The sequence below is a fragment of the Trichoderma harzianum genome, assembly GCF_003025095.1.
Source record: "Trichoderma harzianum CBS 226.95 unplaced genomic scaffold M431scaffold_9, whole genome shotgun sequence".
NCBI classification, from domain to species: Eukaryota; Fungi; Ascomycota; class Sordariomycetes; order Hypocreales; family Hypocreaceae; genus Trichoderma; species Trichoderma harzianum.
This window is the reverse complement of record NW_020209257.1, coordinates 495,185-521,002: the sequence shown is the minus strand read 5'-3', so window position 1 is coordinate 521,002 and position 25,818 is coordinate 495,185. Positions and strand designations below refer to the sequence as shown.

At 50.5% G+C, this 25,818-nt stretch overlaps 11 protein-coding genes across 11 annotated transcripts; 7 read left to right on the top strand and 4 right to left on the bottom strand.

Annotated features, from left to right (window-relative positions):
• Nucleotides 1-103: 103 nt before the first annotated feature.
• Nucleotides 104-885, bottom strand: M431DRAFT_469080 (hypothetical protein). Its single transcript, XM_024915417.1, has one exon. It carries the CDS (start codon nucleotides 643-645, stop codon nucleotides 235-237), a length of 411 nt encoding a protein of 136 aa, XP_024772347.1. The 5' UTR covers nucleotides 646-885; the 3' UTR covers nucleotides 104-234.
• Nucleotides 865-3,153, top strand: M431DRAFT_119756 (hypothetical protein). Its single transcript, XM_024912081.1, has 4 exons — nucleotides 865-1,271; nucleotides 1,360-2,338; nucleotides 2,397-2,541; nucleotides 2,611-3,153. The coding sequence occupies exons 1-4, from the start codon at nucleotides 1,126-1,128 to the stop codon at nucleotides 3,042-3,044; spliced, it is 1,704 nt and encodes a 567-aa protein (XP_024772346.1). The 5' UTR covers nucleotides 865-1,125; the 3' UTR covers nucleotides 3,045-3,153.
• A 438-nt stretch (nucleotides 3,154-3,591) lies between these two features.
• M431DRAFT_7190 (hypothetical protein) lies at nucleotides 3,592-4,173 on the top strand (the record flags this gene model as incomplete). The annotated part of the gene is made up of 2 exons (XM_024921961.1): nucleotides 3,592-3,747; nucleotides 3,814-4,173. The coding sequence occupies 2 exons, from the start codon at nucleotides 3,592-3,594 to the stop codon at nucleotides 4,171-4,173; spliced, it is 516 nt and encodes a 171-aa protein (XP_024772345.1).
• A 448-nt stretch (nucleotides 4,174-4,621) lies between these two features.
• On the top strand, nucleotides 4,622-5,365 carry M431DRAFT_483800 (hypothetical protein; the record flags this gene model as incomplete). The annotated part of the gene is made up of 1 exon (XM_024916151.1): nucleotides 4,622-5,365. One exon carries the CDS (start codon nucleotides 4,622-4,624, stop codon nucleotides 5,363-5,365), a length of 744 nt encoding a protein of 247 aa, XP_024772344.1.
• A 1,604-nt stretch (nucleotides 5,366-6,969) lies between these two features.
• On the top strand, nucleotides 6,970-7,281 carry M431DRAFT_89868 (hypothetical protein; the record flags this gene model as incomplete). Its single annotated transcript, XM_024924072.1, has 1 exon — nucleotides 6,970-7,281. A coding segment is annotated over one exon (312 nt), but the record flags the coding sequence as incomplete, so codon positions are not given.
• A 1,423-nt stretch (nucleotides 7,282-8,704) lies between these two features.
• M431DRAFT_469034 (hypothetical protein) lies at nucleotides 8,705-10,932 on the top strand. The gene is made up of 4 exons (XM_024915416.1): nucleotides 8,705-8,944; nucleotides 9,057-9,211; nucleotides 9,282-9,945; nucleotides 10,027-10,932. The coding sequence occupies exons 1-4, from the start codon at nucleotides 8,863-8,865 to the stop codon at nucleotides 10,785-10,787; spliced, it is 1,662 nt and encodes a 553-aa protein (XP_024772342.1). The 5' UTR covers nucleotides 8,705-8,862; the 3' UTR covers nucleotides 10,788-10,932.
• A 229-nt stretch (nucleotides 10,933-11,161) lies between these two features.
• On the top strand, nucleotides 11,162-12,496 carry M431DRAFT_89932 (hypothetical protein; the record flags this gene model as incomplete). The annotated part of the gene is made up of 2 exons (XM_024924084.1): nucleotides 11,162-11,231; nucleotides 11,385-12,496. The coding sequence occupies 2 exons, from the start codon at nucleotides 11,162-11,164 to the stop codon at nucleotides 12,494-12,496; spliced, it is 1,182 nt and encodes a 393-aa protein (XP_024772341.1).
• Nucleotides 12,497-13,108: 612 nt separating this feature from the next.
• Nucleotides 13,109-15,604, bottom strand: M431DRAFT_496989 (hypothetical protein; the record flags this gene model as incomplete). The annotated part of the gene is made up of 6 exons (XM_024917545.1): nucleotides 13,109-13,277; nucleotides 13,339-13,423; nucleotides 13,477-13,744; nucleotides 13,827-15,213; nucleotides 15,290-15,424; nucleotides 15,543-15,604. The coding sequence occupies 6 exons, from the start codon at nucleotides 15,602-15,604 to the stop codon at nucleotides 13,109-13,111; spliced, it is 2,106 nt and encodes a 701-aa protein (XP_024772340.1).
• Nucleotides 15,605-15,754: 150 nt separating this feature from the next.
• Nucleotides 15,755-16,301, bottom strand: M431DRAFT_468997 (hypothetical protein). The gene has a single exon (XM_024915414.1). It carries the CDS (start codon nucleotides 16,221-16,223, stop codon nucleotides 15,906-15,908), a length of 318 nt encoding a protein of 105 aa, XP_024772339.1. The 5' UTR covers nucleotides 16,224-16,301; the 3' UTR covers nucleotides 15,755-15,905.
• Nucleotides 16,302-17,864: 1,563 nt separating this feature from the next.
• On the top strand, nucleotides 17,865-20,835 carry M431DRAFT_7185 (hypothetical protein; the record flags this gene model as incomplete). The annotated part of the gene is made up of 6 exons (XM_024921958.1): nucleotides 17,865-17,905; nucleotides 18,008-18,262; nucleotides 18,361-19,508; nucleotides 19,576-19,982; nucleotides 20,066-20,691; nucleotides 20,748-20,835. The coding sequence occupies 6 exons, from the start codon at nucleotides 17,865-17,867 to the stop codon at nucleotides 20,833-20,835; spliced, it is 2,565 nt and encodes an 854-aa protein (XP_024772338.1).
• Nucleotides 20,836-22,643: 1,808 nt separating this feature from the next.
• M431DRAFT_468934 (hypothetical protein) lies at nucleotides 22,644-23,287 on the bottom strand. The gene has a single exon (XM_024915413.1). It carries the CDS (start codon nucleotides 23,136-23,138, stop codon nucleotides 22,794-22,796), a length of 345 nt encoding a protein of 114 aa, XP_024772337.1. The 5' UTR covers nucleotides 23,139-23,287; the 3' UTR covers nucleotides 22,644-22,793.
• Between the last annotated feature and the right edge of the window lie 2,531 nt (nucleotides 23,288-25,818).

Sequence of the window (25,818 nt, the reverse complement as noted above, 5' to 3'; positions counted from 1 at the left end):
TATTGGCTTTGAATTTTCTTTTTTCTTCTTTCTTTCTTCTTCCCTGCTTTGTCTGCTTGCCTGGAGTCCACCTCCCTGCCGCCTGGTCTGATATCAAGGATTCCTGGCGTGACTTTTGGATTGTGCTAGAGTAAGTAAATTCGGGCTCTTTGACGGTCAGCTGCGGTTTTGGGGGCCGAGAAGAGAAGAAGATCCACCGGCTAGACAAATGGATGAAGTAATAGAATCGAACCACTAACGATTCGTATTCACTTTAATTTGGTAAAAACAAGGAAAGAATAAAAATTTCGGCTCTCCACGTGGAAATTTTGGAGAACATTCGGGTGAGCAGCTCGAGTGGAACCTTTGGCAGGGGGATCGATCAAATCCAGATGCTTGGAGAGCCAGAGCTTTCGCTTCTCTCCGCAATTCAAAATAATAAACCCGGCCAACCTCCAGAGGCGCGGGGCTAGCAGCAAAACTAACGGCACGAATTGCCCGTTTTTGCGGAACAAAGCACCCGTTTTTCTTCAATGGCGGTGGTTTGAGGTTCGAGTTTCCAGTTTCTAGTTTCTCTGCGCCGGGCACATGACATGAGCGTCGCATCGAGTCAGTCAAGGTGCCCCCCCAATCCCCCCATGTCAGCATGAGGATGGCGACAAGCATCGAAAAGCGCGTATTCTCGTAGGCTACACTGCCGCAACGGGACTGGTGGCCGACATGGCTCTCTTTAGCCGCCCTAGTGAAGCCATCGCCACATGCAAGGCCACGGGCAACAGCCGAAGTGCAGCGCAGCCAATCGGGATGCCGCTCGGCACTCGCAGCGCGGGCGAAGCTATTCCCAACTCAGGGGCCAGAGGCTACGACCCCCCGCGAGTCTCCCAGATTCTCCTCGAAAACACGCGGGTTTGCTCGCCTTTCCCCACCGATGGCCGGGACATGATTCGTATGGGGGGCTCCAGATTTTCGCAACCACGAGGTGGCAGTTTAAAATATGGGAAACATGGGGTAAACAGGGTGAAAATCCGGAGTATGGAGGGCTGCATTTAAATCCGGGGCTTCTCCCACCTGTTTGTTTGACTTGACTCGAACCTCCCCTCAACCAGCTTCTTCAAGCTATATACCCAGCAGACCAAGACTTTCACAATGTCCACCGATTCCACGGATATTGAGATTGCTCCCAACGGCGTTGCTGCCGTGGAGCCGGCTCGACGTGTCCATGAGGCCCAGAAGACGATGTGGCAGTCTCTGCGGAACAACCCCAAGGTCCTCTTCATTGCCTTTTTTGCATCGTGAGTTTTGATCAATCATCTTTCTGGCTGACTTTGACTGTTGCTATATATATAAATATGTACTGACTGGCTGTGATTTTGTTTACAGATTGGGTGGTTTCGAGTATGGTTACCAGCAGGGTGTCCTGGGCCAGTCACTGGTCATGACCCGTTTCAAGGAAAACTTCCCTGCGGTCGTCGGCTCGTCTTCAGCTACCGGCTGGCTGACATCGGTCCTCCAGCTGGGAGGTATCGTTGGTTCTCTGTCAGCCGGTGTCCTGGGCGAGATCATCTCCCGAAAGTACACCATGTTCATCGCCTGTCTCTGGGTCATCCTGGGTAGCTACCTCTACGTCGGTGCCCACGAGGGTGTCTCTTCACTCCTGTATGCCGGCCGATTCTTCACTGGTCTCGGTGTCGGTCTCTTCAGTGGTGTCGGTCCTCTTTACAACGCTGAGCTTTCTGCACCCGAGATGCGAGGCCTGTTGGTGTCCTTCTATCAGTTCGCCACTATTCTCGGCATCATGCTTTCTTTCTGGGTCGGATACTGCAGCAACTTTATTGGTGGAACCGGCGAGGGTCAGACAAACCTCGCTTGGAGACTGCCTTCCATCATCCAAGGAATTCCTGCGGTTGCCCTCGCTATTGGTATCTGGTTCATGCCCTTCTCGCCCAGATGGCTTGTCAAGGTTGGCCGCGACGAGGAGGCCAAGAAGACCATGGCCTGGATGCGAAAGCTGCCCGTCGACGATGAGCTTGTCCAGATCGAGTACCTTGAGATCAAGGCCGAGAGCGTCTTCGAAAAGCGAGTCTTTGAGCGCGACTTGCCTAAGCTGGCGAGCAAGAAGAGCAATGCTTTTGTCGAACAGTTTGCGCAATACGCCATGTGCCTCAACTCCAAGGACAACATCAAGCGAGTTTTGACTGGTTTCTTCATCATGTTCTTCCAACAATGGAGTGGAATTGACGCAATCATTTACTATGCAACCAACATCTTCATCACTCTGGGTTTGACTGGAGGCACTACTGCTCTATTGGCAACTGGTGTGACCGGAGTTGTCTTCATCGTCAGCACTGTGCCCGCCATGGTAAGTCTTCATAGCCCACCTGCATTGTATGAACAGCCAACTGACTCGATATGTGTAGTTGATCATTGACAAGGTCGGACGAAAGCCCATGTTGCTCGTTGGCTCCATTGTCATGGCCGTCAGCATGGTTATTGTTGGTATCATTGTTGCCAAGTTCGGCCACGACTGGCCTCACCACGTCGCTGCTGGTTGGGTGGCAGTTGGTAAGTTGACAATCTTTTCAAGCACCTAAGATGCAAAAAAGACATGCAGCTAACTAACACTCTTTCTAGCTCTTATCTGGGTCTACATTGCTGGTTTCGGAGCTACCTGGGGCCCCGTCTCCTGGACTCTCGTCTCCGAGATCTTCCCCCTCTCCATCCGAGCCAAGGGTGCCTCCATTGGTGCCATGAGCAACTGGCTCAACAACTTCGCCATTGCCTTCTTCGTCCCTCCCATGCTTCAGGCTTGGGCCTGGGGAACCTACATCTTCTTCGCCGGCTTCCTCGTCGTGGGCATCTTTGCCGTCTGGTTCTTCCTCCCCGAGACCAAGAACGCCACGCTGGAGGACATGGACCGAGTGTTCAAGAGCCGCACTGGCGAGATTGACGCCCGGCTGATGAGAGAGGTGCAGGAGGAGGTTGGCCTTGTTGCTCTCGTTGAGGCTCGCTCAGCGGCGCAGTACGAGAAGAGAGATATCCACGAGTCGCAGATTGAGAAGCTGTAAAAGGGGAATGGGCTGCTGGGCATGAGAGATGTGCCACAACTTGTAATGAATGAAACGGAGTACTATTAGTCACGATATCCTTTGACAAACACCCATCTTAATTAATGCCTACTTTTTTTTTTCCTTTGAGAACTTTATGACCTGTGCCTTGGTGTAAAAAAGTAAGTAATATCGGCCACAGCTTACCATCTTATTTCTTTGCTAGCAAGCGGAGGACGGAAACACCGAGACCGGGAACATTTCAAACGCCCACGAGTTAAACTACCTACCTATATACGCCTACAACAGGAGTAGCTGCTATATCTATATTTCCCTACTCTATCTATATTTCCCTACTCTATCTGTTACGTAACTTTACATTAAGCTAGCTAGTTCTTTACGCTCTCCTTGCCTAGTCTTTTCTTCCCTTATCCTTACTATAATTTGGATTTTAGTTATTAAGCTTGCTTTTTGCAGTTGAGCTTAGTGCCTTTGGTCCCTTTTTGTGTTTTCTCCCCTTGCTTGTTCGTTTGTTTATGATCTCTTATACGGTTGACTGACTAAGGCTATGTCGCTGGTGCCGTTTGCACAACACCCCGATGCGCCAGTTATTTTCATAGGCGACACTAAGCAATTCGGTCCCGTATCCGTCACTTCCACAGACAGGACGTATAAGGCTCTATTCGAAGTACAGCGCGGCTGCAGCTTGCTGAAAAGAGTTCAAGTAACGGGACACATCGACTTCACCCTGTCTGCCAATCACCGTGCACACGGTGATATACATAATTAGGCACGAGGAGCTTTATACGTATCCGATATAAAGACGGTGAATAAGAAGAACGGCTACTCGTCCATGATCTATCGATGGGTTATCGATAAATATCAGAGAAGCCATCGACAAACCGCTGAACCTGCGACAAATATGATCTTCGTCGACGTTGTCGATGGACAGGAGAGGAAGCAGAACGCATCCTACGTGAATCCGACCAACGCTCGCTTCGTTACCGAACTGGTGTCCCGCCTGGTGGCATCAGCACCCATGTTCTCCGCCGAATCCTACATGGATGACCGGTTCGACGTTGAACGATACAAGAGCAAAAAGGGCAAGGACAAAGCCCAAGACCGTGAAGACCGTGAGGAGCGCATTTAGTAGTTCCTGAGATCCTACGAATGGGGCCGGATCCTCATCATCACTGGGTACCGTGAGCAGAAACGCTTGCTGCTGGAAACTCTGGCCGAGCTGCCAGAGGCTGAGGTGCCCCGTGGATTAGTATCTGTCCGAACCATCGACGACTCACCCAGCTATCAGGCTGAGGTGGTGATTTGCGATATGGTCAGGACCGATAAGCCCGGTTTTATGATGGAAGACTAACGCTTGGCCGTAATGACAACGAGGGCACAGGCACTCACAATCATCGTCGGCCGAACGGACGTGATCAAGGGAAAGGACGCTCAGACTTTGCGCACTATGTACGACTACCTCAAAGACCGAGATGCGATTGTTAAGGTCTTCGGCTGGAACGAGGTCTGCGGCGTTTGTCTGCTCCCGGGTCACCGGCAGACTGCCTGCAAAACAGTCGTGAATTGCGCCATCTGCAATGGAAAGCATGCCGGCCGTCGATGCCGGCCGTCGATGCCCCAAGATTGGAGATAGAACTGTTGCCGACCTTTGCCTGTTTAAGAATGTTGCCCCGTTGGATGACGTCCATCGAGCCGCTTTTAGCTCTATTAAACATGGAAAACTCCCGGAAGGAGTCAAAAAGATAAAGGCCGATCGGAAGGACCAACAGGAGACAGCTACGCAAGACGCTCACAAAACGTATATGAAGGCGATCACCACGGCGTACCACGACTTCATCGATGAGAAGAAGAAACCAGAGGTCAAGGATGAGTCTATCGCAGGACCATCTGCACAACGCGTTGAGAAGGGCAAAGGACCTCAGCAGGAGGCACCCATCGTCAAGGGACCTACTCCTGCCGCCGGGCCATCTACACAGCGCGTCGAGAAGAACGGAGGACCTCAGCAAAAAGCACCCGTCGCGAAGGGACCTGCTGTCAAGCAATCTCGAGCAAAGGCACCTTCGTCATCGACCGTCGGTCCATCAAAGCAGCACAACCAGAAGCGCAGAGGATCGCAGCAGAGAGCACCAGTCGCCAAGGAACCTACCGCCAAGCAATCTCAGGCAAAAGGCAAAGGTCAAGCCGTGAAGAGACCTCAGCCGACGACGAGCTTCCCCGTCGATCAGGCGACCCTGACCACCGAAGCTCGTGCGAGGCTGACCGTCGCCAAGGGTTGGGCCATGGAGGTCCCTCCCGAGGCTGATAAACCTGAGACTGACTGAGAGAAGGGGACATGAGGAAGGAAGCAGGATGGATGGAACTAGGGCTGTGGACTATCGCGAGTGCATTACACAGGGATTGAGGATTTATTTGTTGGCATGTTAGAATTTTTTTCCTTTTGATATGTGTTTGTTTGTTTGTTTACGGTTTTTACGGAACGGTTCTACGGATCGGAAGGTTATTATGGTTTATGATGAGGATATTATGCTTGTTTTCGTCGGGGGGATATTACATAATTCTATATTACTTTTTATAATTAAGCTTAGTGCCTTTAGTCCCTTTGTATATTTTCTCTCCTTATTTATTTATTTATTTATAATCCCTTATATCCCTACTACATTTCCCTACTATAGCTATATTTCCCTACTATACCTATATTTCCCTACTATATCTATATTTTCCTACTATATCTATATTTCCCTACTATANATTTCCCTACTATAGCTATATTTCCCTACTATACCTATATTTCCCTACTATATCTATATTTTCCTACTATATCTATATTTCCCTACTATATCTATATTTCCCTACTATATCTATATTTCCCTACTATATTTATATTTCCATAGTAACTGCTACTATATCTATATTTTTCTAATAACTGCTATTATATGAGACAGTTGAAACTGTTGAGTTGTCACGTGGATCTGTGTGACCACTCTCCTAGGTCAAGCCCACTTTCTGTTGGCTGCTGTTTGCTGCTAGCTTTTCCCTCTTTCATAGATCAGCAGCATAGCAGAACACAGAGAGTTTTGCACCTTTTCAGCTTGTCAGCTTGTCAGAAACCAAGAAGGAAGGAGAAAAATCAGTCGCCGATGAAGATGCAAGCATCAAGATTGACAAGGGCAAAGGCAAAGCCGTTGCGACCGAAGAGGATGAGTCAGATTCGGCTACAGACGATGAACCTGTTGTCGGCACCGACTTTAAAAGCCAGCAAAGCAGCTTGAGCCAGCCCCAGCCCCAGCCCCAGCGCCAAAGACCGTGTCAATGATCGTCTGGACAGCGCCGCAAAGTACGCAGGTCGCCGATGCTTTGGAGCGTTTGAAGTCTGCAATGCCGAACAAGAAAATTGTCCGAGTTCACTCGTATGCACTCGAGCTTCGATCGTTCATGAATGCCAAGCCCGAGGCACCTGAGTCTACTCCCATCACAAAGGACACACCTGGCTCGCATAGGCGGTTCATCAAGTTGGTCAATAAATTCCGGCTGAATCAGTTTGAAGAGGGTAGCCCGGCAGCCGATCCTCACTCATGGTCTTCACAACTTCGTGCAAAAGTCAAGGCATCTATCTCCCAAGCAATATCACATTATGATTACGAACTGGAGAATGCAAGATGAAGATCCAGTAACATTCCGCACCAACAGAAGAGACTACTTGGCCGAGGCCCGGACACTAATGAACGACTTCATTGCCGATGCTGATGCCGTTGCAGGTGCTCCGGTTGCGCTGATGACCATGTTCAACCACATCGAGCCAGTTAGTCAGTCACTTTTCATCGTCGACGAGGTTGGTCGATTGACGGAAGCCATGACGTTTGTGGCATCTGCTCAGCATGCTAATACACCCACAATTCGCATTGGAGACACGAAGCAGTTTGGATCGATGGCTGTTGCAGATCAGGATAAGAATTACAAGGCGCTCTTCACCCAACAACGCAAGCACAGCCTTATGCAAAGGATTGAGGGGGCCGGGCTGATTGACTTCGTCTTGGCCGCAAATCATCGCGCACATGGCGATGTTTATGAATGGACGCGTGGATATTTGTACATGTCCGAGATAAAGACTGTTTACCGTCGCGATGCGTACTCAGAGCAAATGCATCAGTGGATCACAGATGAATGCGGCAGAAGCTATGGCCAGAAAGCAACCCCAGGATCGAACATGGTTTTGGTCGATGTGCAGGAAGGCGCAGAGCAGAAGGTAGGATATTCATACACTAATCCGGGTAACGCGAATTTCATCCTTGCCTTGATCTCGCGCCTCGCAGCCTCCGCCCCCTTGTACTCAGTGCAGTCGTTTATGGAGCATCCAGAAGCAGACCCCTCTACCTACGCAAGGGGGAAAATCCTTGTCATCACTGGATACAAGCAGAAGAAAATTTTGCTCGAGGAAAAGCTTTCGAAGCTGTCGTCCGCAGAGATTCCAAGAGGTATTGTGTCTGTTCGTACCATCGATGATTCGCCAAGTCACCAAGCGGAGGTCGTCATCTGCCATCTTGCACGATCGAATGGACCTGGCTTTCTGAGTGATCTCAAGAGATTGGCAGTAATGGCGGCACGAGCACAAGGAATGACAATCCTTGTTGGACAGGAAGCCATGTTCGCGGTGAAAAATTCGACCATCTCGGAGTTATATAATTACCTCAAATCTCGAGACAGTATCGTCAAGGTCTCCGGATGGAAGGTTGTTTGCAGCCACTGTTTGATACCTGGACATGATCAAACTACTTGCCAAAACAAAGTCGTCTGCAGTCTCTGCCAGGGAGACCATGCAGGACGTCACTGCAAGGAAGCACAGTCATTCAACCAAGCTACCTTTGCCAATGTACCCGAAGCTGATGACATTTTTTGACCTATCTTCTCGAGCGGCAAAGTAAAGAAGCGACAGACAGTCAAAAAGGTCAAGCATCAACGAGTCCAAGCCAAGAAAGAGTCCGCAACCAACTACCATGCCAAGGAAGCTCGCAAGCTCGCACAATCTTTCTACAGCTATGATAAGCCAGCCGATGTCAACAAGAGCCAAGATGGCTCTGTTCCTCAGATTCCGCTGGCTTCTATATGCCTTGGTGTAATGAAATAAATAACAATAGCCACTGCCAAGCGGAGGACAAAAAAGCCAAGACCGAGAAGATTTCGAGCGCCCACGCTACTGCTACTACAGCTATATTTTTGCTAATATTTATACCTATATCTATATTTTTCTAATGACTGCTATTATATTTATATTTCTCTAGTAATTGCTACTAGAATTATATTTCTCTAGTAATTGCTACTAGAATTACATTTCTCTAGTAATTGCTACTAGAATTACATTTCTCTAGTAATTGCTACTAGAATTACATTTCTCTACTAATTGCTACTATAATATATATCAAAATCGGATGCTGACCTCCGCTTGGCAAGTAAGACAATAAATTCAAATACTTGATACAGCCCGTCGCTTTTTTCGCCCCAGTGTCTGCCGCCTACCCATCCATCTAACCCCAATTGGCAATAATGCCATGCACAATTAACGGGGCTGCCCCACACGACATGCACCCCAGTAGCGGGGCGCTAGAACATCGGCTTTTAACGATTTCTGTATGCCAAGTAGGAAAGAACAGTCAGCGAGCCAAACTCGACGTTATTCTAATTCCAACTCCCATCAGCTGCTGTACATCTCGTAGGCGTCAGTCTTGCCGAATCCAATTCGCTATTGGCTGCTGCTTCAGAAGTGAGCGGGGCTACAATGCCGTGCATCGTGACATAGCGCTGCAGGGGATTCGGAAACGATGCAATGCCTGTCATTCGGAATATCCCAGACGCCAAAAGGAGAGTCCGCACAGGCTGCCTCTCATGCCGGAAGCGAAGACGAAAATGTATGTTTCCTCTCTTTTTAAATCTTTTGTTACGTGTCTCATTAGATCCTTATCCCATTACTTTCCAACATATGGTGAATCTGAACTCTAAGCAGTTGCTGATTGGTTTCAGGTGATGAAGGCAAGCCCCAATGTGGGAGCTGCCAGGAGAGAAATGTCGTGTGTAAATACCCGGATCTTACCTTTGTCATAGGCCCCAAGCTTGGTGCCCAGGAAAAAGGAGGTTCCTCATCGGAGCAACCTGCGTCATCTTACTCCAATGTGAGGGTGAGTTAATCGGCTTGACTTGACATATCACCAAGCATGTTAAACGGCTACTTACAAGAGATGATGCAAGTTTGTGAACAACAATTCTTCATCAAAGGCTCCGATACAGTCGACTGAGGTCCAGGTGTCTGCCCAAGATGAGGGGCTGTCATTGCATGTTGGAGAATCGCGGCCTCTCCTCGGACCAGGAGACGAGAATATCTTGGACAGCTTCATCGGCAGCTCGAGCTCTCAGTCAAAAACGGCCTCTCCATTCGCGGCCATTCATCTACCGCAGTCCGAATGGAAAGACTATTTTACGACTACTCATGCAGCTTCTGTTAAAAATGAAACTGCCACCCTGCTTCACTTTCAGTATAACCTCGCGCCGTGGATAGAAGCAGGCGACGTAGGATCTTCCTTTGGGACTGATATCATGCTACTTGCACAGAAAGGACGGTCAATCTTGTCTGCGATTTCGTCGGCTGCTTCTATCCAGCTAGCTAGGTCCAACTCGGCGTATGGAGGACCTGCAGTGCTTCAGCGGGATACCGACCCGTCTCTTGCCCTTGAAGAGCCAAGGGTAAGGCGGATTGGATTGGCGCTACTGGCCCTGGGAGAAGTTTTCACTCTGAATCCTTCTCAATGGAGAAGGCTCTCCTTTTTCCAATCGGATGAGTCCACGAGGAATACCAACAGCTTTTCAGGGTTTGGAGAGCCGCTCGAAACCTTGTTGCGATTTCACTCTAGGATTGGTTAGTTTTCACCTCTCATGATTTGAAAGCATATGAAATCTTCTAGATTGGATATTTGACTAATATACTCTTGCTCAAAAGACCTCGCAGCGTCATTGTTGACAGATCAACCACCTCTGACATCTTTGGGATTCGCCATGAATCACGACCCAGCGGATCGTACTCTTCCATTATCGACAAAGTCCATCTACAATGCCTGTCTTATTCAACTCGCCAGCTGTCTCCAACTACTCAATGGTAATAATAGTACCAATATTGCTTCTGCCTCACCGCCTTTCTACATGTCGGCGACTCAAGAACCCATGTCCCCAACTGCAGGCTCATACTTCTCATCTAAATGGTCCTCTCTATGGTCAAATTGCCAGCAGTGGTACCACAGCCGCCCAGTCGAAATGCAGCCCATTCTGGAAATACGCAGCGTTGAAGCTGGCCAAATCGACGCTGACAACGATTCCTCGTTTCCGATACCCGTCTACACTAGCTCAATTGCGCTGCAGTGTAATATTGTCTATCACATATCATCCCGCCTTCTTCTCCTACGCAAACCCCGGCTTCTGCGACTATCCAGCCGCCAGCGTCATCTGTCTTCGCTGAGCTGGCATGCTCAACAAATCGCTGGAACTGCAACGCGCAATGATTTCGCGGAGCAGTGGGATCCTATTCTCATCGCGGGGCTGCTGTGGATTGCTAGAGACATGACGCATCCGTCGCAGCAAGAGTCGCTCATATCATGCTTCCGCCAGATATCATCCACCACGGGGATCAAACTGGATGAAGAAATCCAAGCCCTGAGAGCGAGATGGAACAGTTCTCAAGCGAGAGGCTATCAACTCTCTGGTTGACAGTATATAACACCCGTCGGCTTGCGTCGACTCAATTACACAGTCGCTACTCTAATCTTCTCTGTTCGACAAATTTACGGAAACTCTGCTACGATCCAATCCCCCTCTTTCTCACCCCTTTCTTTGAAACAATTATTAATAATGCCACGAACCTTTCTAATACAATTATATAACTACACTGTCCCCTGCTTTATACGGAACATGATTCCCACGGCCAATCGGCTATTACCCCACACACTAAACCTCGGCCCGCCCGCCGCATCGGTTTCAGCTCATCTCACCCGCCCAATTAATTTCTGACAAGATCCAGAAGTATATCAGACCTGGCATCAATCTCTAAGATTCGCAGAGGCGCTGCCATCAATTCTGCAATCATGGCGGCAGCAGCTTCAGCCCCTCCTTTGAAAGGAATCAAAGTCTTGGAGTTTGCCGGTCTTGCTCCTGGTAAGCACATCTTTTCATCTTCTCACCACCATTTCGCTTCATCAGACAATTCACCCGTTACACGGACCTCGCTCATCGCGCTCTCGTCTTAATAATTACCTATTTTCCACCTACTATCTTAAAGTTTATAATCACCTTAATAACCTTCATCAGGTCCCTTTGCAGGCCTCATACTCGCCGATGCCGGAGCTTCAGTTCTCCGCGTCGACAGGCCGCCGTCCAATTCCGAAGGCGCAGTGCCAACTCCCGATATGCTTGCCCGCCATAAATCATCCATCATCGTCGACCTAAAGAAACCTCTTGGTGTGGCACTCATCAAGCGCCTCGCAAAGCACGTTGACGTTCTCATTGACCCATTCAGGCCCGGCGTGCTGGAGAAGCTTGGCCTTGGTCCAGATGAGCTGCTCGCCATCAACCCGCGTCTCATATATGGCCGCATGACGGGGTTCCGTCGCGACGGCAGGTACGCCGACATGGCCGGCCACGACATCAACTATCTAGCCGCATCCGGGGTCCTCGCCCTTCTCGGGAGGCAGGGCGAGAAGCCGTTCCCCCCATGGAATATCCTGGCCGACTTTGCAGGCGGAGGCGCCACGCTTGCTCAGGGCGTACTGCTTGCCATCATATCACGGCACTCATCAGGAAAGGGCCAGGTCGTCGAAGCAAACATGGTAGATGGCAGCTCCTATCTCGCGTCATTCCCTCGCATGTCCCTCAAAACGCCTTTGGGCAACAACCCGCGAGGCAACAACATTCTCGACGGAGGCTGTCCTTGGTACGACACATACGAGACTTCCGACGGCGAATACATGTCCGTCGGCGCTCTCGAGCCCCAATTCTTTCAAGCCCTTATTAAGGGTCTCGGCTTGCAGGGTCAGGGCTGGGAGTCTAAGCGCCATGACTCTTCTTCCTGGCCTCGTCTACGTACGCTCTTCGCCGAGACGTTCAAGAGCAAGACTCGCACCGAGTGGGAAGCCGTTTTCGATGGAACGGACGCGTGCTGTGTCCCCGTGCTGCATTACAAGGAGCTGGAGTCGCAGCCTGGCAGGGAAGGCGATCAGCGGCCGGCGGTGACACTGCGGGACACGCCATGCTATTCAGCCGCTGATAGAGAAGGAGGAGGCTATGAGGGAGAGCCTTTGGCAGCCGGCCGTGGAGGAGAGAATATCTTGAAGGAGTGGGTTGGATGGGAGAATGGAGGCCAGTACGAGCTTGAGAATGGGGCGATGGTCTTGAAAGAAAGAGGAGGCGATTCCAAACTGTGACAACAGGCTTTGATATCACGTACACGTACATGTGTTGGCAAATTTCATCAACCATTTAAGTTCGTAGGAGTAATGTCTTCTTTCTCTTTTCTTTCTTTCTGTCTTTATAGTCATCGTCAAAGCAACACAAAGCGGAGGAGTTTACGAAACAAGTGAATATATATAAATGGATTTCATGATCTTTCACATAAAAAGAAAAAGAAAATAGTTATTCTAATTTGTCATGCTATAAGCCTAAAAAAAGAGAATCCTTCCCCCAACATACCTAGCAGAAGCAGGCCTCTCTCTCTCCCAAGAGTCCAAAACCCGGACCCCCTCAAAAAGAGCAGCCCTGCCTCTTCCAATAAAATACTCCGCTATCCGACGAGTGTAAAACCCTGATATTTCCCCCCACGTTGCCGACACCCCAGCTCTCGTTCTCTTCTGGGCGAACTCATTACTCATTTACTCTAGCCTCCGGAAAACAGCCGATGGTATCGAAAAAGAAGAAAATAAAGGGGATTTTGGGAAAAGGGGGAGCGAGTTCATCGTGCGTCATGCATCTCATAAAGCCATAAGTCGCCCAATCATTCTAACATGTCAATCTAGAAATGCGTGTCTGGCCTTCTTCGTCTACTGCACTTGGCTGACAATCTCGCTGGCCTTGCCGAGAGACTCGACCATCTGCTGACACTCCTTCCGCCTGCGGATGGTGAAGTCGCTTTCTCTCAGCAAGTCGTCAATGCTATCGGTCTTGTACATGTTCTCCAGCAGTTCACGCTGCATGCCATCCTTTGTGAGCCTATAAATAACTGGTTAAAATCTCTTCATGGTTTCATATTCCCATAGTAGGGGTCACATACTGAACAAGGTTGAACATGATGGCCTTGGGGACCATATCGGTCATGGTTCGCTTCACGATGTTGTAGTAAGACGAGATGAGCAATTCTATGCACAAGTTAGCGTTGGTAATTCCCTGAATTTGTATGGGCACAGCTTACTAATGACTTCAACCTCGATGACTTCGCGTTCTGACAGCGTGCCAGAAGCCTTGAGGCTGGGTGGCGGAGGCTCCATGGCGGCGGCCTTCTTCTTGTTCTTCGCCGCGAAGAAGCTTCCAAAGAATCCACCGTTTGAGCTGCCATCGGCCTCTGGGACAGTCGGGCTGCCAGCTCGGGCGGGTGTGGAAGCTGGCAGTGCCTTGCCTGTCTTCGGGTCGACCTGCACAGGCTTTGAGGGGTTATGACGCTCGTTGACAATAGCCATGGCCTAGATGCGCGCACATCATGTTAGCATATGGATGGAAAATGGCAGAAAAAAGGGGGAACATGGAAAATGCTGGTGTACATACGCGGTGGCCGTTGAGGAAGTCAGGGTGAGCGGTGTTGATGTAGCACGCCTCCATGTTAACGAGGTCTCGGACGAGCTTGTTGGTTGGCTCCATGGCCTTCTTGAAGAAGGTAACAACGGTGCTGTGCATCTTCTCCTTGAGGGCGGGATATCGGCGGTACAACTGCTTGGAGAGCAACTGTGAGAGGATCCGCACAAGCTCATCATACACCAAAGACACACACTTCAGACTTGGGTCCTCCATTCGCTTGATCTGCTGCTTGACGATCAGCTCGAAAGCGGTGGTGCCGACAAACAACGCGGGAGAGGGACCCGACGAGTTGTACAGGTAGGTTCGGATGTCAAGGTCCTTGACGACGTCAAAGGGATCGAGCGACTTGACTCCGTTGGAGTACAGCTCGTGGAAAACAAAGCTGATACGGGCACCGCCAGACAGTTCGGTGCTAGAGAGCTCAGTGTTGTTACCGTCCAGAACGGTACGCCATTCGTTGGTGAACTCGGTGATGACGTTGAGGACAATGTTGGAGCTGTTGCCGAGCATAGACGGGCCAAGGCTCTCCAGCTCGGAGCTGTACTTTTGCAGAGAGCTCGAGATGCGGGCCTTGATGTCGGGTAGCGTCTGCTTGATGTGCATCATCAGGATGAGATTCAGTTTGCGGGCAAGGTAAGGGGTACCGCAGTAGGAGCTCTTGTTGCGGTACGCCGTGTGGTTCTCGAAATAGTTCTTTTCCGCCTCCAGAGCAGCGCCAATGGCCTTTTTGTTGTCAATGTCTCGCTGTCCTCGGTTGACGACAGGGACGTAGCCCAAGCGCAGCGGAATGATGCGGTTGGAAAGAATATCGATGACGTCGGTTCCCTCTTCCATCAAGTCGACCTTGGTGAGAACACCAATGGTGCGCTGACCTTCGGGGTCGACTTCTCGCGCCAGCTTCAGACCATCCGAGTTTGCCAAATCAATGTTGGCAGCGGTGACGGCCAGGACAATGGCGTTTGACTTGGAGATGTATTTGAGAACCATGTCTCGAATCTGGCGCTCAATATCGCGGGGCTGATCGCCAACGGGGACCTTGGTCAGACCAGGCAAGTCAACCAGTGTCAGGGTGAGGACATTTGGCGAGTAAATGCGCAAGTTGATGGGAGCTGGGGAAATTCCGGCATTTCGGCCAACCTTGGCTTCGGTTTCTCTAGAGATTTCATCCCTGATCTTTCCAAAGTCAAAGAACTTTTGGCCGGGCAAGTGGAGGAACTCGCCCCATTCGTCCGGGTTGGCGGCCTTGTCGGCGCCGGATTCGAGGTCCTCGTGGCTGATGCCGTTGGACTGGGCGGGGCGGTTGATGAGCTGGAGGACGAGAGGACGACGCGTGACGATACCATTACCTCGGGGAAGGCTACCGACAAACAATTAGCATGGCGCCGTTTTTGGGATAGGGTCAAGATAGGGGGCTTCCAGATGGCAGGACTCACAAATCACGGCCGACAATGTTCTCCAGCACCGAACTCTTGCCGCTAGACTGACTGCCGACGACGGCGATTTGAGGAAGATCAATGGGGTTGTTGACTCCGACAGTTGCGAAAACATCCTGAAGCTTGTTGACGAGCCTAGAAGTAAGAAGAGCGAGTCAGTAACGTGGACCACGGGCGAGAGGGGCGTTGCGAGGCCAGCAGAAGCCGGAGCACCAGCAACGCAGGAACAGAAGCGGCAGCAGAAGAGGCTCACTGGATCAGAGCAGGGTCGGTGATGCCGCCCGGCTGGGCAAGCGAAGCGTTGGGTGTGCTCATGGTCGAGCGTGTGTCTTGTATGCGTTGATCGTCGAGATGTCGGGAGTAGAGGCGGAGTAGAAGCCCTGGTTGTAAGGGGGGAGGCTATCGCGAACGAAGTGGCGGGGTGACTTTGTTGGATAAGCCGGGGAGACGAGACGGTGAAGAGAGAAGAAAAGGAGATTCTAGCGCAGGTCTCGACTTGCACAGAACTTGGCTCTCCCAAAAGGCGCTTGCAGCTATCCTGAAATCGCAGAAAATGGTGGAGAGCCGCTACCAGGCAGAGGGTTGGACAAGATGCGAGTTTATGGGTTTGGATGGATTAGGAGGGACTCGCAAGATGCAGAGCCCGACAAGGGAAGGCTAGGCGGGTTCGGGTGCGGTGCCCTGGCAGGGGAGTCCAGCCACATGTGGCGATGCAGCTGATAGCGGGTGAGAGATACGGAGTTGCTGTGCTGTACTCCGTACTGGCACTGATACTTGCAGTAGCGTGAGGCTGGTGTGTTGGGAGCGGTAGCACATGAATGTCCACTGCACTGCACTTGACTGGCACGGGCACAGCGAAGAGAAGGGAAAAAGTTAGCAGCCTAGCAGGGGCTAACGTCACTCGATGATGTGGACAAACAGTGAGGCGCCACATTGAAATCTGTGATTGACACCATGATGTCCTGGGCTTAGCAGAAAACCAATGGAAGTCAAATTAAATCACAGTATGGAGTGTATCATTGCAGCCAGAAAAGAAAAGAAGGTGACAGAAAGAGGGCTCCCAGTCATACATAGTCACAGTCACACTCACTCACAGCCCGTTTGGGCACCAGCCAGCACCAGCCAATCGATGTAAGTCGAACGCGCGCATTTCATTTACAAGACACATGGTCAGGTCAGGTCAGGTACCATTCCATCCATTTCACCGCGCCCGAATACCCACAAGGCTGGCTGACGACATGAACGGCTCTGTATCTGGCTTAGGATAAATTAAATCGAGGTGGGCGATTACGTCGTTTCGACTCACAGCGTTGAGCAGCAGCCTTGGCAATCCATACATGTAGTTCATGCCAAAGGGCTTATAAGTACAACTTCGTCTTATAGTAGCCTTCTTTCAAACTTGATTCAATTTATTTTCAGTATTACAGCTGGATTAAAACGGCAAACAAAGATTTGAGCACAAAGAAATCATCTCGGCACAGCATGTCTGCCTACCCAATATCTTAGTAGTAACAACAACTATTCACACGACCTATTACCGACTAAAAAGTAAATCGTGAACAACCCCACAGAGACACCCAAATGCTCATTAGGTACCAACGCATGATTCAGTCTTCAACGAGAACAAAGGGTACCAACCACTTGAATTCAGGTATCTACTAACATATTAGGCCGAGGTACTAGTAGGTATGGCAGCTAGTGCCTGTATAGCTCAGAGTTGTCTACGAGTATTCAAGCGATAATTCCCAGCCATACACTCCATGCTCTTCACCAGCCCTCCCTTGCAGCCGGCATCGTTTCAAGTAGTCGTAGATGGCACATGCATCGGGGTTTCAAGCAGGGGAAACTGGATCGGGAGCCACTCAACAAGCACCGAATATGCAGCTTGGATACTTGCAGCCCAAACAGCGGTGGCTATGAAGCATGCAAGCAGAAACGTGGGAGATTATCATCGGCGCCTAACAGGACCCTGAAGAGGAGCCAATGGCCAAGCACATGCAAGTACCTCCTTGCGTTTGATACTTGCGCTGTTGCACGGAGTACCCTGCATCTAGTAATTGGAAGTCATCCATTGGTATATGTAGTAGACAGTATCGTTATTGATCTTCAACAGGTCCTTATTAAAGTACTAGGTAAGTACTTGTATGTACCGACGTTTCTGAAACCATCAACGCAGTAATACGGGTATTTGCGGCCGGCGTCTGCTTGTATCATTGCCCACATAATCCGTCCATCCTCTCCACTCCCTGCTTCACACTAAACTAGCCGCTGTGTGATGCTACAGTATAGTACGCTTTGATGTTGGCTTTCATCGTACTTATAGAAATTGATCTATTAAGCACCAGACATGTATGTAATATCCATGATGCTCTTAGTGAGGTTGATGACAACACCACCCGAGCACAAGCAAGCGGCTGTCAGAGAGAGAGTTTTGCCGTCAACCCGTAAAGACGCTTTGGTAGCGCGCTGTAGCTTGTCGCCACGGGCCGCTAATAGGGAGATACCGCATTACGCCTCCGGCTGCCACCTTGCAATCATGTAGCATCAAATCTTGTAAATTAATATCAATAATCAAATGGATGCATGCACCGATGTAGCCCGTGTTCCATATCTCTAGTAGCAATATTTAGTTGTAGGATTGCCCTGCTCCAGCGAGAAAATCCCGAAATCGGGCGCTGTAGCTGCCACTGAAATCTGAACTAATACGGCGTTCCCCAGCAGCTGCCCGCTTCAGCCACTGAGGCGTCACTTGCCCACTGAGCCGGATCCCATAACAGGCGCCATCCTCATCGGAACCTTAATCCTCCATGCAACAACTGCCTATCTGGACATCAACCCCTCTGACGACATTTTCCTCATCCCGCACGCTCCCACGACGACTCGTTCCGTCTGCTCGGCGCTTTTGCTGCGGCCTCACACGAGCATCTTCGCCTCGCATTTGCTTGCATCGTTGTCATCTCGGCGAGCCACGCTGTATGTGCTAGTCCCGCCCGAATCCCGTCACTTGCCAGCCAGTCTCTCACAGCCCGGAGCTTCAAACCCTAGATTCCCGACCTTCTCCAAGATTGAAGCTTGCCTTCGCCCTCTGGCCCCCAGCCAGCCTGCCACCAAGCTCCTCCCCAACATTCCGCGGCCGTCTGCCGCCCAGAGGTCGACGTGGACCAACTCTTGAACCCTCGTGCCCTCTCGGTTGACGTCTCCGACGGCCCAAGCTCTCCGCAAGCCTCTCGGAGCTCCTCTGATACGTCGTCTTCGGCACTCAACACTCTCTCTACCTCCGGCCCCATCGGCAGCTCTGCTAGAGCCCCGGCTACTGCTACGAATATAGCGTCTTCAAGTGCAAGCCGAGCTCCCTCGACTTTGCTCCAGTCTCCCTCTCAGATTCTAGGCCGGCGAAGACGACTGTCCTCAGACCACCAGCCAGAAGGCGAGCCTCATAATACCCTTCCTTCTGCAGACGCTGGGTCTGCCGCTGCGGACGCAACTGCTGGGAGGCCGCTGAAGCGAAGGCGGCGCGGCGGCGCAGGCACAAACATGCTGTCCGACGGGGATATGGCCGGATCACCGAATGGGTCCGGCATCGCTCAATCCAACGGCTCCTTTACTACACCAACATTGCAGCGGGATGCGGCGTCTTCTATGGCAACCAACGGCAGCCGAAAGGCAGGTGTCGTGACAAACGGATCGTCAAATGGGGAGAGGCGCTCATCATCACAACCTACAACATACTTTGGACATAATCGAGAGGAAGTCACGCGAATATTGATCCAGGCTTTGACAGATATGGGCTATCAGGCGGCAGCTGACAACATTAGCCAGCAGAGCGGCTACAGTTTGGAGAGCCCCACGGTAGCAGCATTTCGATCGGCTGTGCTTGCTGGGTCGTGGGCAGAGGCCGAAGAGCTATTGAGGGGCGCGACAGTAGCAGATGAGACAAGCGAAGGGGGCAACGGCCTTGTTCTCACTTCTGGCTCCGACAAGGACGTCATGCGATTCTGGCTGCGGCAGCAAAAGTTTCTAGAGCTACTGGAACAGAAGGATACCACTCGAGCTTTAACGACGCTGCGGGGAGAGTTGACACCCCTGTATCACGATACGACCAAACTTCATTTCCTATCAAGCTTGTTAATGTGCCAGTCGACTGAAGATTTAATGCAAAAGGCCAGCTGGGATGGGGCACGTGGACAGTCTCGAAGAAAGCTGCTGTCTGAGTTATCCAGTTGAGCCATCCCCAAACGCTCGCTACTAGCAATATTGACTCGTTTCGCTAACTTGTTGACTTATAGAACGTATTTCACCATCCGTAATGCTGCCGGAGAACCGTCTAGCAGTACTACTTGACCACGTCAAGCAGAGCCAGATTAATACATGTCTCTACCATACGGCGGCATCGTCCCCTTCCTTGTATTCAGATCACCTTTGTGACCGACGAAACTTTCCCTCTGAATTTGCCCTGGAGTTGGGCGATCTTGGGGGAGAGGTCTGGTCTGTCCGATTTTCTCATGACGGCACACGTCTAGCGGCCTGTGGGAGCCGAGAGCATGTCAAAATATGGGATACGCAAACCTTTGCTGTCACCCATGTTCTCCCAAATCACGGAACCGAAGGTGTTGGAGACATTGCTTGGAGTCCCGACGACTCTATGATTATAACTTGCTCTTTTGATAAGTACGCTCGTCTGTGGGATACAAATGTAAGAAACCACCCAACAACCCAACCGCGAGTCAATATTGGATTTGACATCAACTGAAAGTTACTGACATCTGATATTTCTAGACTGGCACCTTGATCAAGACACTTAGAAAGTTTGCCGAACCAGTGAGTGGCTGTGTATGGGCGTCAAACAGTAAATCATTTGTTTTGGGAAGCTTAGACAAGGTTCACGGCCTGTGCACCTTTAACGTGTACGACGACGATATTATCGAATGGAACAAAAAACATCGAGTGCAGGACCTCTGCGGTTCCCCCGATGAGCGTCTGCTGGTGGCAGTGGATGATTTACAAAACATTCACGTCTACGACGCCACTACAAGAGAGCTGGAATACGACTTGGAGCTAAAGGCGAGGCCAACCTCCGTCAGTATCAGCCATGATTCCAAGCATCTACTAGTAAACAAACAGGACGGCGAGGCTCAGCTGATTGACCTTGCAACGAGAAATTCGGTCCACAAGTTTCTGGGCCACACGGGGGGCGAGTTCTTGATCCGCAGCGCATTCGGCGGTGCCAATGAGAGCTTCGTCATGAGTGGGAGTGAAGATGGCAACATCCTCATCTGGCACAAGAACATTGGAGCCGCCGTTGAACGGTTACAGGGCCATCAACCGCGATGCAACGCAGTAGTCTGGAACCCTGCAGATCCATGCATGCTGGCATCGTGTGGAGATGATGGCCGCATCAAAATGTAAGCACCAGCCGCCCACGCCTAAGAGTTACGATATGCTAACGGTGGAGTTGTAGCTGGACCAACAAGGCACGAAGCGTCGAGCTTCGAGCAAGGCATCTTCGAGGGTCCAATGGATGGAGGAGCATGGGTGACGAGTCGTAGGCCGAGATACTGACCCAGGTGCTCAAGTATCGGTCTGACCCTAACCCGCCGTCTGTGCCTCTGGAGCTTATGGCGTTATTGTCGTTATTGGCAGGCGGGCGACCTTGGACACAGCCAGTCTCCTCCCGTGCATGAAGTCGAGCAGCAGCAACCATCTGCGGCCAGGGTTTTAGATTCAGCTGGTCCAAGAACAGATGGCATCCTCAAACCTTTACCTGGCATCCAGAGTGAAGACCATGGCGGCAGGCTCTCGGTAAGACTTGTCCCGAATCAAAGTGAATTGTGGAAGAAAACGAGGAGGAATGCATTGCTACCGCGAAAGCGTTACTCTTCAGCATCAAGTGGGATCATGGTTTAGCCTTCCAGTTTCGCTATCAGGCTCTTTGTTGTTCTTTTTATGTATACTTGTCTTAGTTTTTCTCTCTCCCCTTTCTCATATTAACCTTCTGAACTGTCTAATGGGAGGCGTTCAAAGAGGTAGCGGCGGATGTTACAAGGGTTTTATCTTCTCTTTTGATGCCATGGGCGGTTTACAACTGTGTGTAGAAGTGTTTTTATTTACATGGGCATCATTCAATAAAACAACTCTCTACGACTAAATTGGTGCCACGTGCCGCCATTATCATAAGTGACAGTCTGGTGTTTGATGGGTAGCATATAAGTTGGCAGCACGATATTCTATAGAGAGAGCACAGCCATTGTGCCTACTGTATATTAATCCAACAGCAGCAGGGTTCATTCATACTACCGTGTTTCACCCTGTCATCACTCTATTTGCTCGTGCATGTTACAGGTGGCCAGCTACTCTGAGTTTAGTCTACAGCAGGTTGCATGGCCTGAAATCAGCGGAGGCGTGTTTCTTTGGATGTCGGTCATGACATAATGTGTGTCATGGCCTACAGAAACTGTCCCTTTCATCAAGCCACAATTCTCCTCCCGTTGTTTCCGGATAAATAACAAAGGGGCAACGAATTTCTCGTATGCGGCTCTAGGCGCAATGACAAAACAAGTAGCAACGACTAGCAGCAGTCCCAAAACAAAACAAACCGGCGTCCCTTTACAGGACGAAATGTAATCAAACACATGCAACTACAGATGCTAGCAGACAACGAGAGGGTTCCATTAGGAAAAGGAAAGGGCACAGCACGAAATGGCGCGGTGTCGCGTGAGCAGAAACCGCCAGCCGGCAGAGTCGTGACATGTTCGGTATTCAGTTGGGATTAGCATCAGACGGGGGGATGCCCTGGACGGTTTGCCATGCATGTCCGCCATGTACAGTATGATGCAGGTTAGTCAATTCTCGCCGACTCATCAGTTATTACTTTTTCTTCTTCTTTTTTTCTCGTACTAGTGTTTAGCAGACGTTCATCTTTTAGCTTCAGATCTGGGGGTGTAGCAGATAGGTTGAGGACTAATGCATTGCTGGGATGAGGCTGGTACGTGGCAGTAATCCTCCGTGCTCGTGCTCCGCATAAGAATGAAGCAGAGGAATGAAGCACTTACAGAGTGCTAGTAATAGCAATACGCCATGGGCTGTTATAATTAGTAGACTGAAGTTTCGATTGGTAAGATGAGGATGCTGCAACGTATGTGTCCATGATGATTTCGTCCCTGATCTCTGGCTCTTGGAGGTGCACCAATCCAGGGTCCATGCCATTCTTGATTTGATGCCAATACCCTGTCGTGGATAGACTGCCGATAGCCAGCATTCGGTACCTATCGGGGACCTCGCTTCAACAGACAGTTGGATGGTGGTACTGACAGCAGCAAGAGGTAAGGTGGTACTATTAAAAGCACCAGCCGCTGCAACATCCAGGGCAAAGAGTCCATGCTCGTGCCAAATTCTCTTTGAGAAGGTTCTTTTTTACCCTGCCCTGGCGTGCTGCCGCGTAAGAAGCCGCAGGGAAACGAGGCGCCTGGGCTCTCGCAGCCTTCCTGGCATCTTACCCCTTTCTTCTTCAACAAGCCCAGGCATGTGTTGGCCGCTGATTCCTGAGACCTAGGATGTGATTCGCAGAGAGACGGTCAAGTAGAGAGCTTTGATATCGGGACGCGGAAAGCGTCAAGGCTTGCCGATGCTCTGGTAGCTGCGCCTTTTTGGCTCTGCTTTTTGGCGGCTTTCGCCAGAGCCTAGCCGACTTAACGAAATTGGACAAGGATCCTAGAACGCAACAGAATCGCAGAATATCCCCACACAATCTGGGGCATTCGCGAGGGGCACAGGAGCGAACTTTGTCGATTACACCACTAGCAGTGGCAGCTCTGCGCCATCTGTCCCAATAATCGTAACGAAGTAATGACATTCAAAAAAGAGCTTAGCGGTGGACCGTGAGACCGTACATGGCCATGCGAGTACCGAGCATCTTGGATGCCTAATATGGCCTAGAAGGACTATTGGAGCAGCAAGTTAGCTGCGCAATAAGCAGAGTAAAGAAGCACCGTCTCTGACCCGGCTATAACAACTCGTCTGTACGGAGTAGATGCTTACACGAATGGGCCAAGTAACATCCGACCAGGCCGATCTATCGGTGTACATCCCCCTTTGTCCCTGAAGACGAAATGAACAGCCAGCAGTACGGTAGCAGTGTAAGTAGGTAGTACTACCGGTATGCATTTGCATTTGGACCCATTGTCTCCTCTGCGGCTCGGCTTGGACTTGCACTCGGACTTGCATGTGGCATGTGGCATGATCGCCTGCGCAAATTAAGAATCGATAACAAGGCAATTGGAAGCAGCCAGGTCAGCATCCGGAAGATTTTCCCGCTTAGTATCCAGAGCATCGTCCTTAGGGTATTCTGCTGCGTCTTCTTCCTGGCATGCTGGGGGCTGATGCAACGCTTTGACTGTATGGAAACATCCGTATTGCTGACATACATGTCTTCCATGTTGTCTTACACTGCACTCAGGAGGAGCAGTCATCCACCGAGTTGATTCACATGGCAGCAGAGTTGTGCTGGATCTACTCCGTACTGCAGCGCAGATACTCTATTTGGGTATTTCTTCTCAGAGACAGACACAGATCGGCTCGGCGAGCCCGGGAGCAAGTAATAGCAAGACGAGCACAGATATGCTTGGCGAGGCTGTCCTCACTCCGCTTTGGCAGTGCAAGACAACCAGGAAACGAAAGAGGAGGTTTCACCAGCAACTCAGTTCCCAGCAGAGGTCAGGCTGTCCTACCTGTCACATTATTTCATGAACCTATGATGGGTTACACAATGGATGTGCTTTTATAAATCGAAGTAACGCAAGGTGGTGCCATATGCCAAGAATCTTGCTTTCCAGAGTAGTAGTATCGTGTAAACAGAGCTTTGCCGGCCGAAGAGATGCATAAAGTTCAAGAGGCGGAGTCAATCAAGATACTACTTCGTAGTAGTAGTAAATACGGGTGCTCTGCATTACTGGCTTGACTCTGTCAATCGTCCCGCTGATCTTTAGGACAACACATGTGCAATTGAGGACCTTGATGCGCCGATAGTGTATTTGGTGGTGCGAACAGTAATCAGTTGTACCTGTATCATGTTTCCCTCTTCTCTGTAAGTCGGGATAAAGGGGGCTACTTCGGCGATATCGTAATTCCGCACATATAGGCACAGCATGGGCCTCTGGATAAGCGTTTCCAAGGCTGCTCTATCACATACCAGTAAAAGGGAAGCTGTGATGCACGAGTATGCAAGGAGGCACAGCTCTTCATCTCATTACGGGACCGACGAGAAGACGACCGGCGCTGACGGATTTCGCACTGAACGTTGGATGGGGTGTACATCGGCGCCCGTTCGTCGTCTAAGATTTTGCGCAGCTCTGGGGCACACCCCAGTAATATTAACAAGACGGTAGCGGCACAAGGTAGGGTAACATCAGACGTCGCCCAAAGTTGGACGTTGGCTCGAAGATTCCAAGAGCACTGACCATCTATGTGTCTGTACCCGGCCAATAAGCTAGAGTTTCAAACTGATCGTAGATCAAGATGGAGGCTAGCGATCACAGTCCTCTCCATCGATGAAGCTTTATTGGCTGCACCGAGGCAGATGAATTCGACACCGATGTCACCTTGGGTTTTCCACCGAGGCCTAGCTTCGACAACAAAAGATCTTGGGGCAAGCGGCTAAAAGGCGGGCGCATCGAGCTCTTGACTGCGAGTGTTTACCGCCGGCGCCCCGAATGCTTTATCCAGACACAGACAGACGGTGCTTGTAAGTGGCACGGCTCCGTATTGGGATGGGGGCACATGCCTTGACCGTCATATCGTCTGATTCTGATGCTTGCCGCCGACTACGTAGCATTCCGTCCAAGAAGCTGGACCCGGAAAAGGAGAAGCAGGATGCCATGAGTCGCCACCGTCGTGAGATGCAGCCGTGCATTAGTTGAACGGTCGATTTTGGCCAATGAGCAGATCTGTGCCTGACATGCAGGTACGGTACGGTACTCGCACCAGGAGTGTAGCACCAACACCCCGGCTTCCCCGAGTTTTTTCCTTTTCTCTTCTTCTTCTTTTCTTCTTTCTGGGTTGCCTGTGTTCCCTTGCCTTAGGGGGGGATCCGAAACATCGGTAAGTGTGGCGCATATTCCTCATGTGACGATTTATTTTTTTTCTTTGGGAGGGAAGAAGAAGGACAAGAAGAATAACATGAAGTTCCTTGTTGGTGGGGAGTCTGGACCGGGATTGCTCCATGCTATACCAAAATTTCCCATGTTTCCTGCTACTTTTTCGGCGGATGACTAGCCAAAGCCTTTCGGCTCTGCATCTGTTCTTCAAAGTAGTGTGCCACCTTTGCCTTGTTTTGTACGAGTTTGCGGTATAGATGCCTCTTTTCATGGCGTAGTGCAATGCTTGTAGTAGCATCGATTTGTATGCGAGTGCGTGTGCAAGTAGGTACTCGTATTGTCAATATTCTAGACTCCATACAATACATGCAGTGCCAGCATGGAGAGGCAGTGGGGAGGCGGGATCCATAATCGCCATCTCATAATACCCGCTCCTGCATG

Bases quoted from the DNA above. Each gene is read 5' to 3' on its own strand.
- M431DRAFT_469080 (XM_024915417.1), bottom strand. From the start codon at position 645: ATGCTTGTCGCCATCCTCATGCTGACATGGGGGGATTGGGGGGGCACC.
- M431DRAFT_468934 (XM_024915413.1), bottom strand. From the start codon at position 23,138: ATGTCATTACTTCGTTACGATTATTGGGACAGATGGCGCAGAGCTGCC.
- M431DRAFT_468997 (XM_024915414.1), bottom strand. From the start codon at position 16,223: ATGTGGCGCCTCACTGTTTGTCCACATCATCGAGTGACGTTAGCCCCT.
- M431DRAFT_469034 (XM_024915416.1), top strand. From the start codon at position 8,863: ATGCCTGTCATTCGGAATATCCCAGACGCCAAAAGGAGAGTCCGCACA. The intron at 8,945-9,056 runs GTATGTTTCCTC...GATTGGTTTCAG, and splicing joins CCGGAAGCGAAGACGAAAAT to GTGATGAAGGCAAGCCCCAA. The intron at 9,946-10,026 runs GTTAGTTTTCAC...CTTGCTCAAAAG, and splicing joins GCGATTTCACTCTAGGATTG to ACCTCGCAGCGTCATTGTTG.
- M431DRAFT_119756 (XM_024912081.1), top strand. From the start codon at position 1,126: ATGTCCACCGATTCCACGGATATTGAGATTGCTCCCAACGGCGTTGCT. The intron at 1,272-1,359 runs GTGAGTTTTGAT...TTTTGTTTACAG, and splicing joins TTCATTGCCTTTTTTGCATC to ATTGGGTGGTTTCGAGTATG. The intron at 2,542-2,610 runs GTAAGTTGACAA...CACTCTTTCTAG, and splicing joins TGCTGGTTGGGTGGCAGTTG to CTCTTATCTGGGTCTACATT.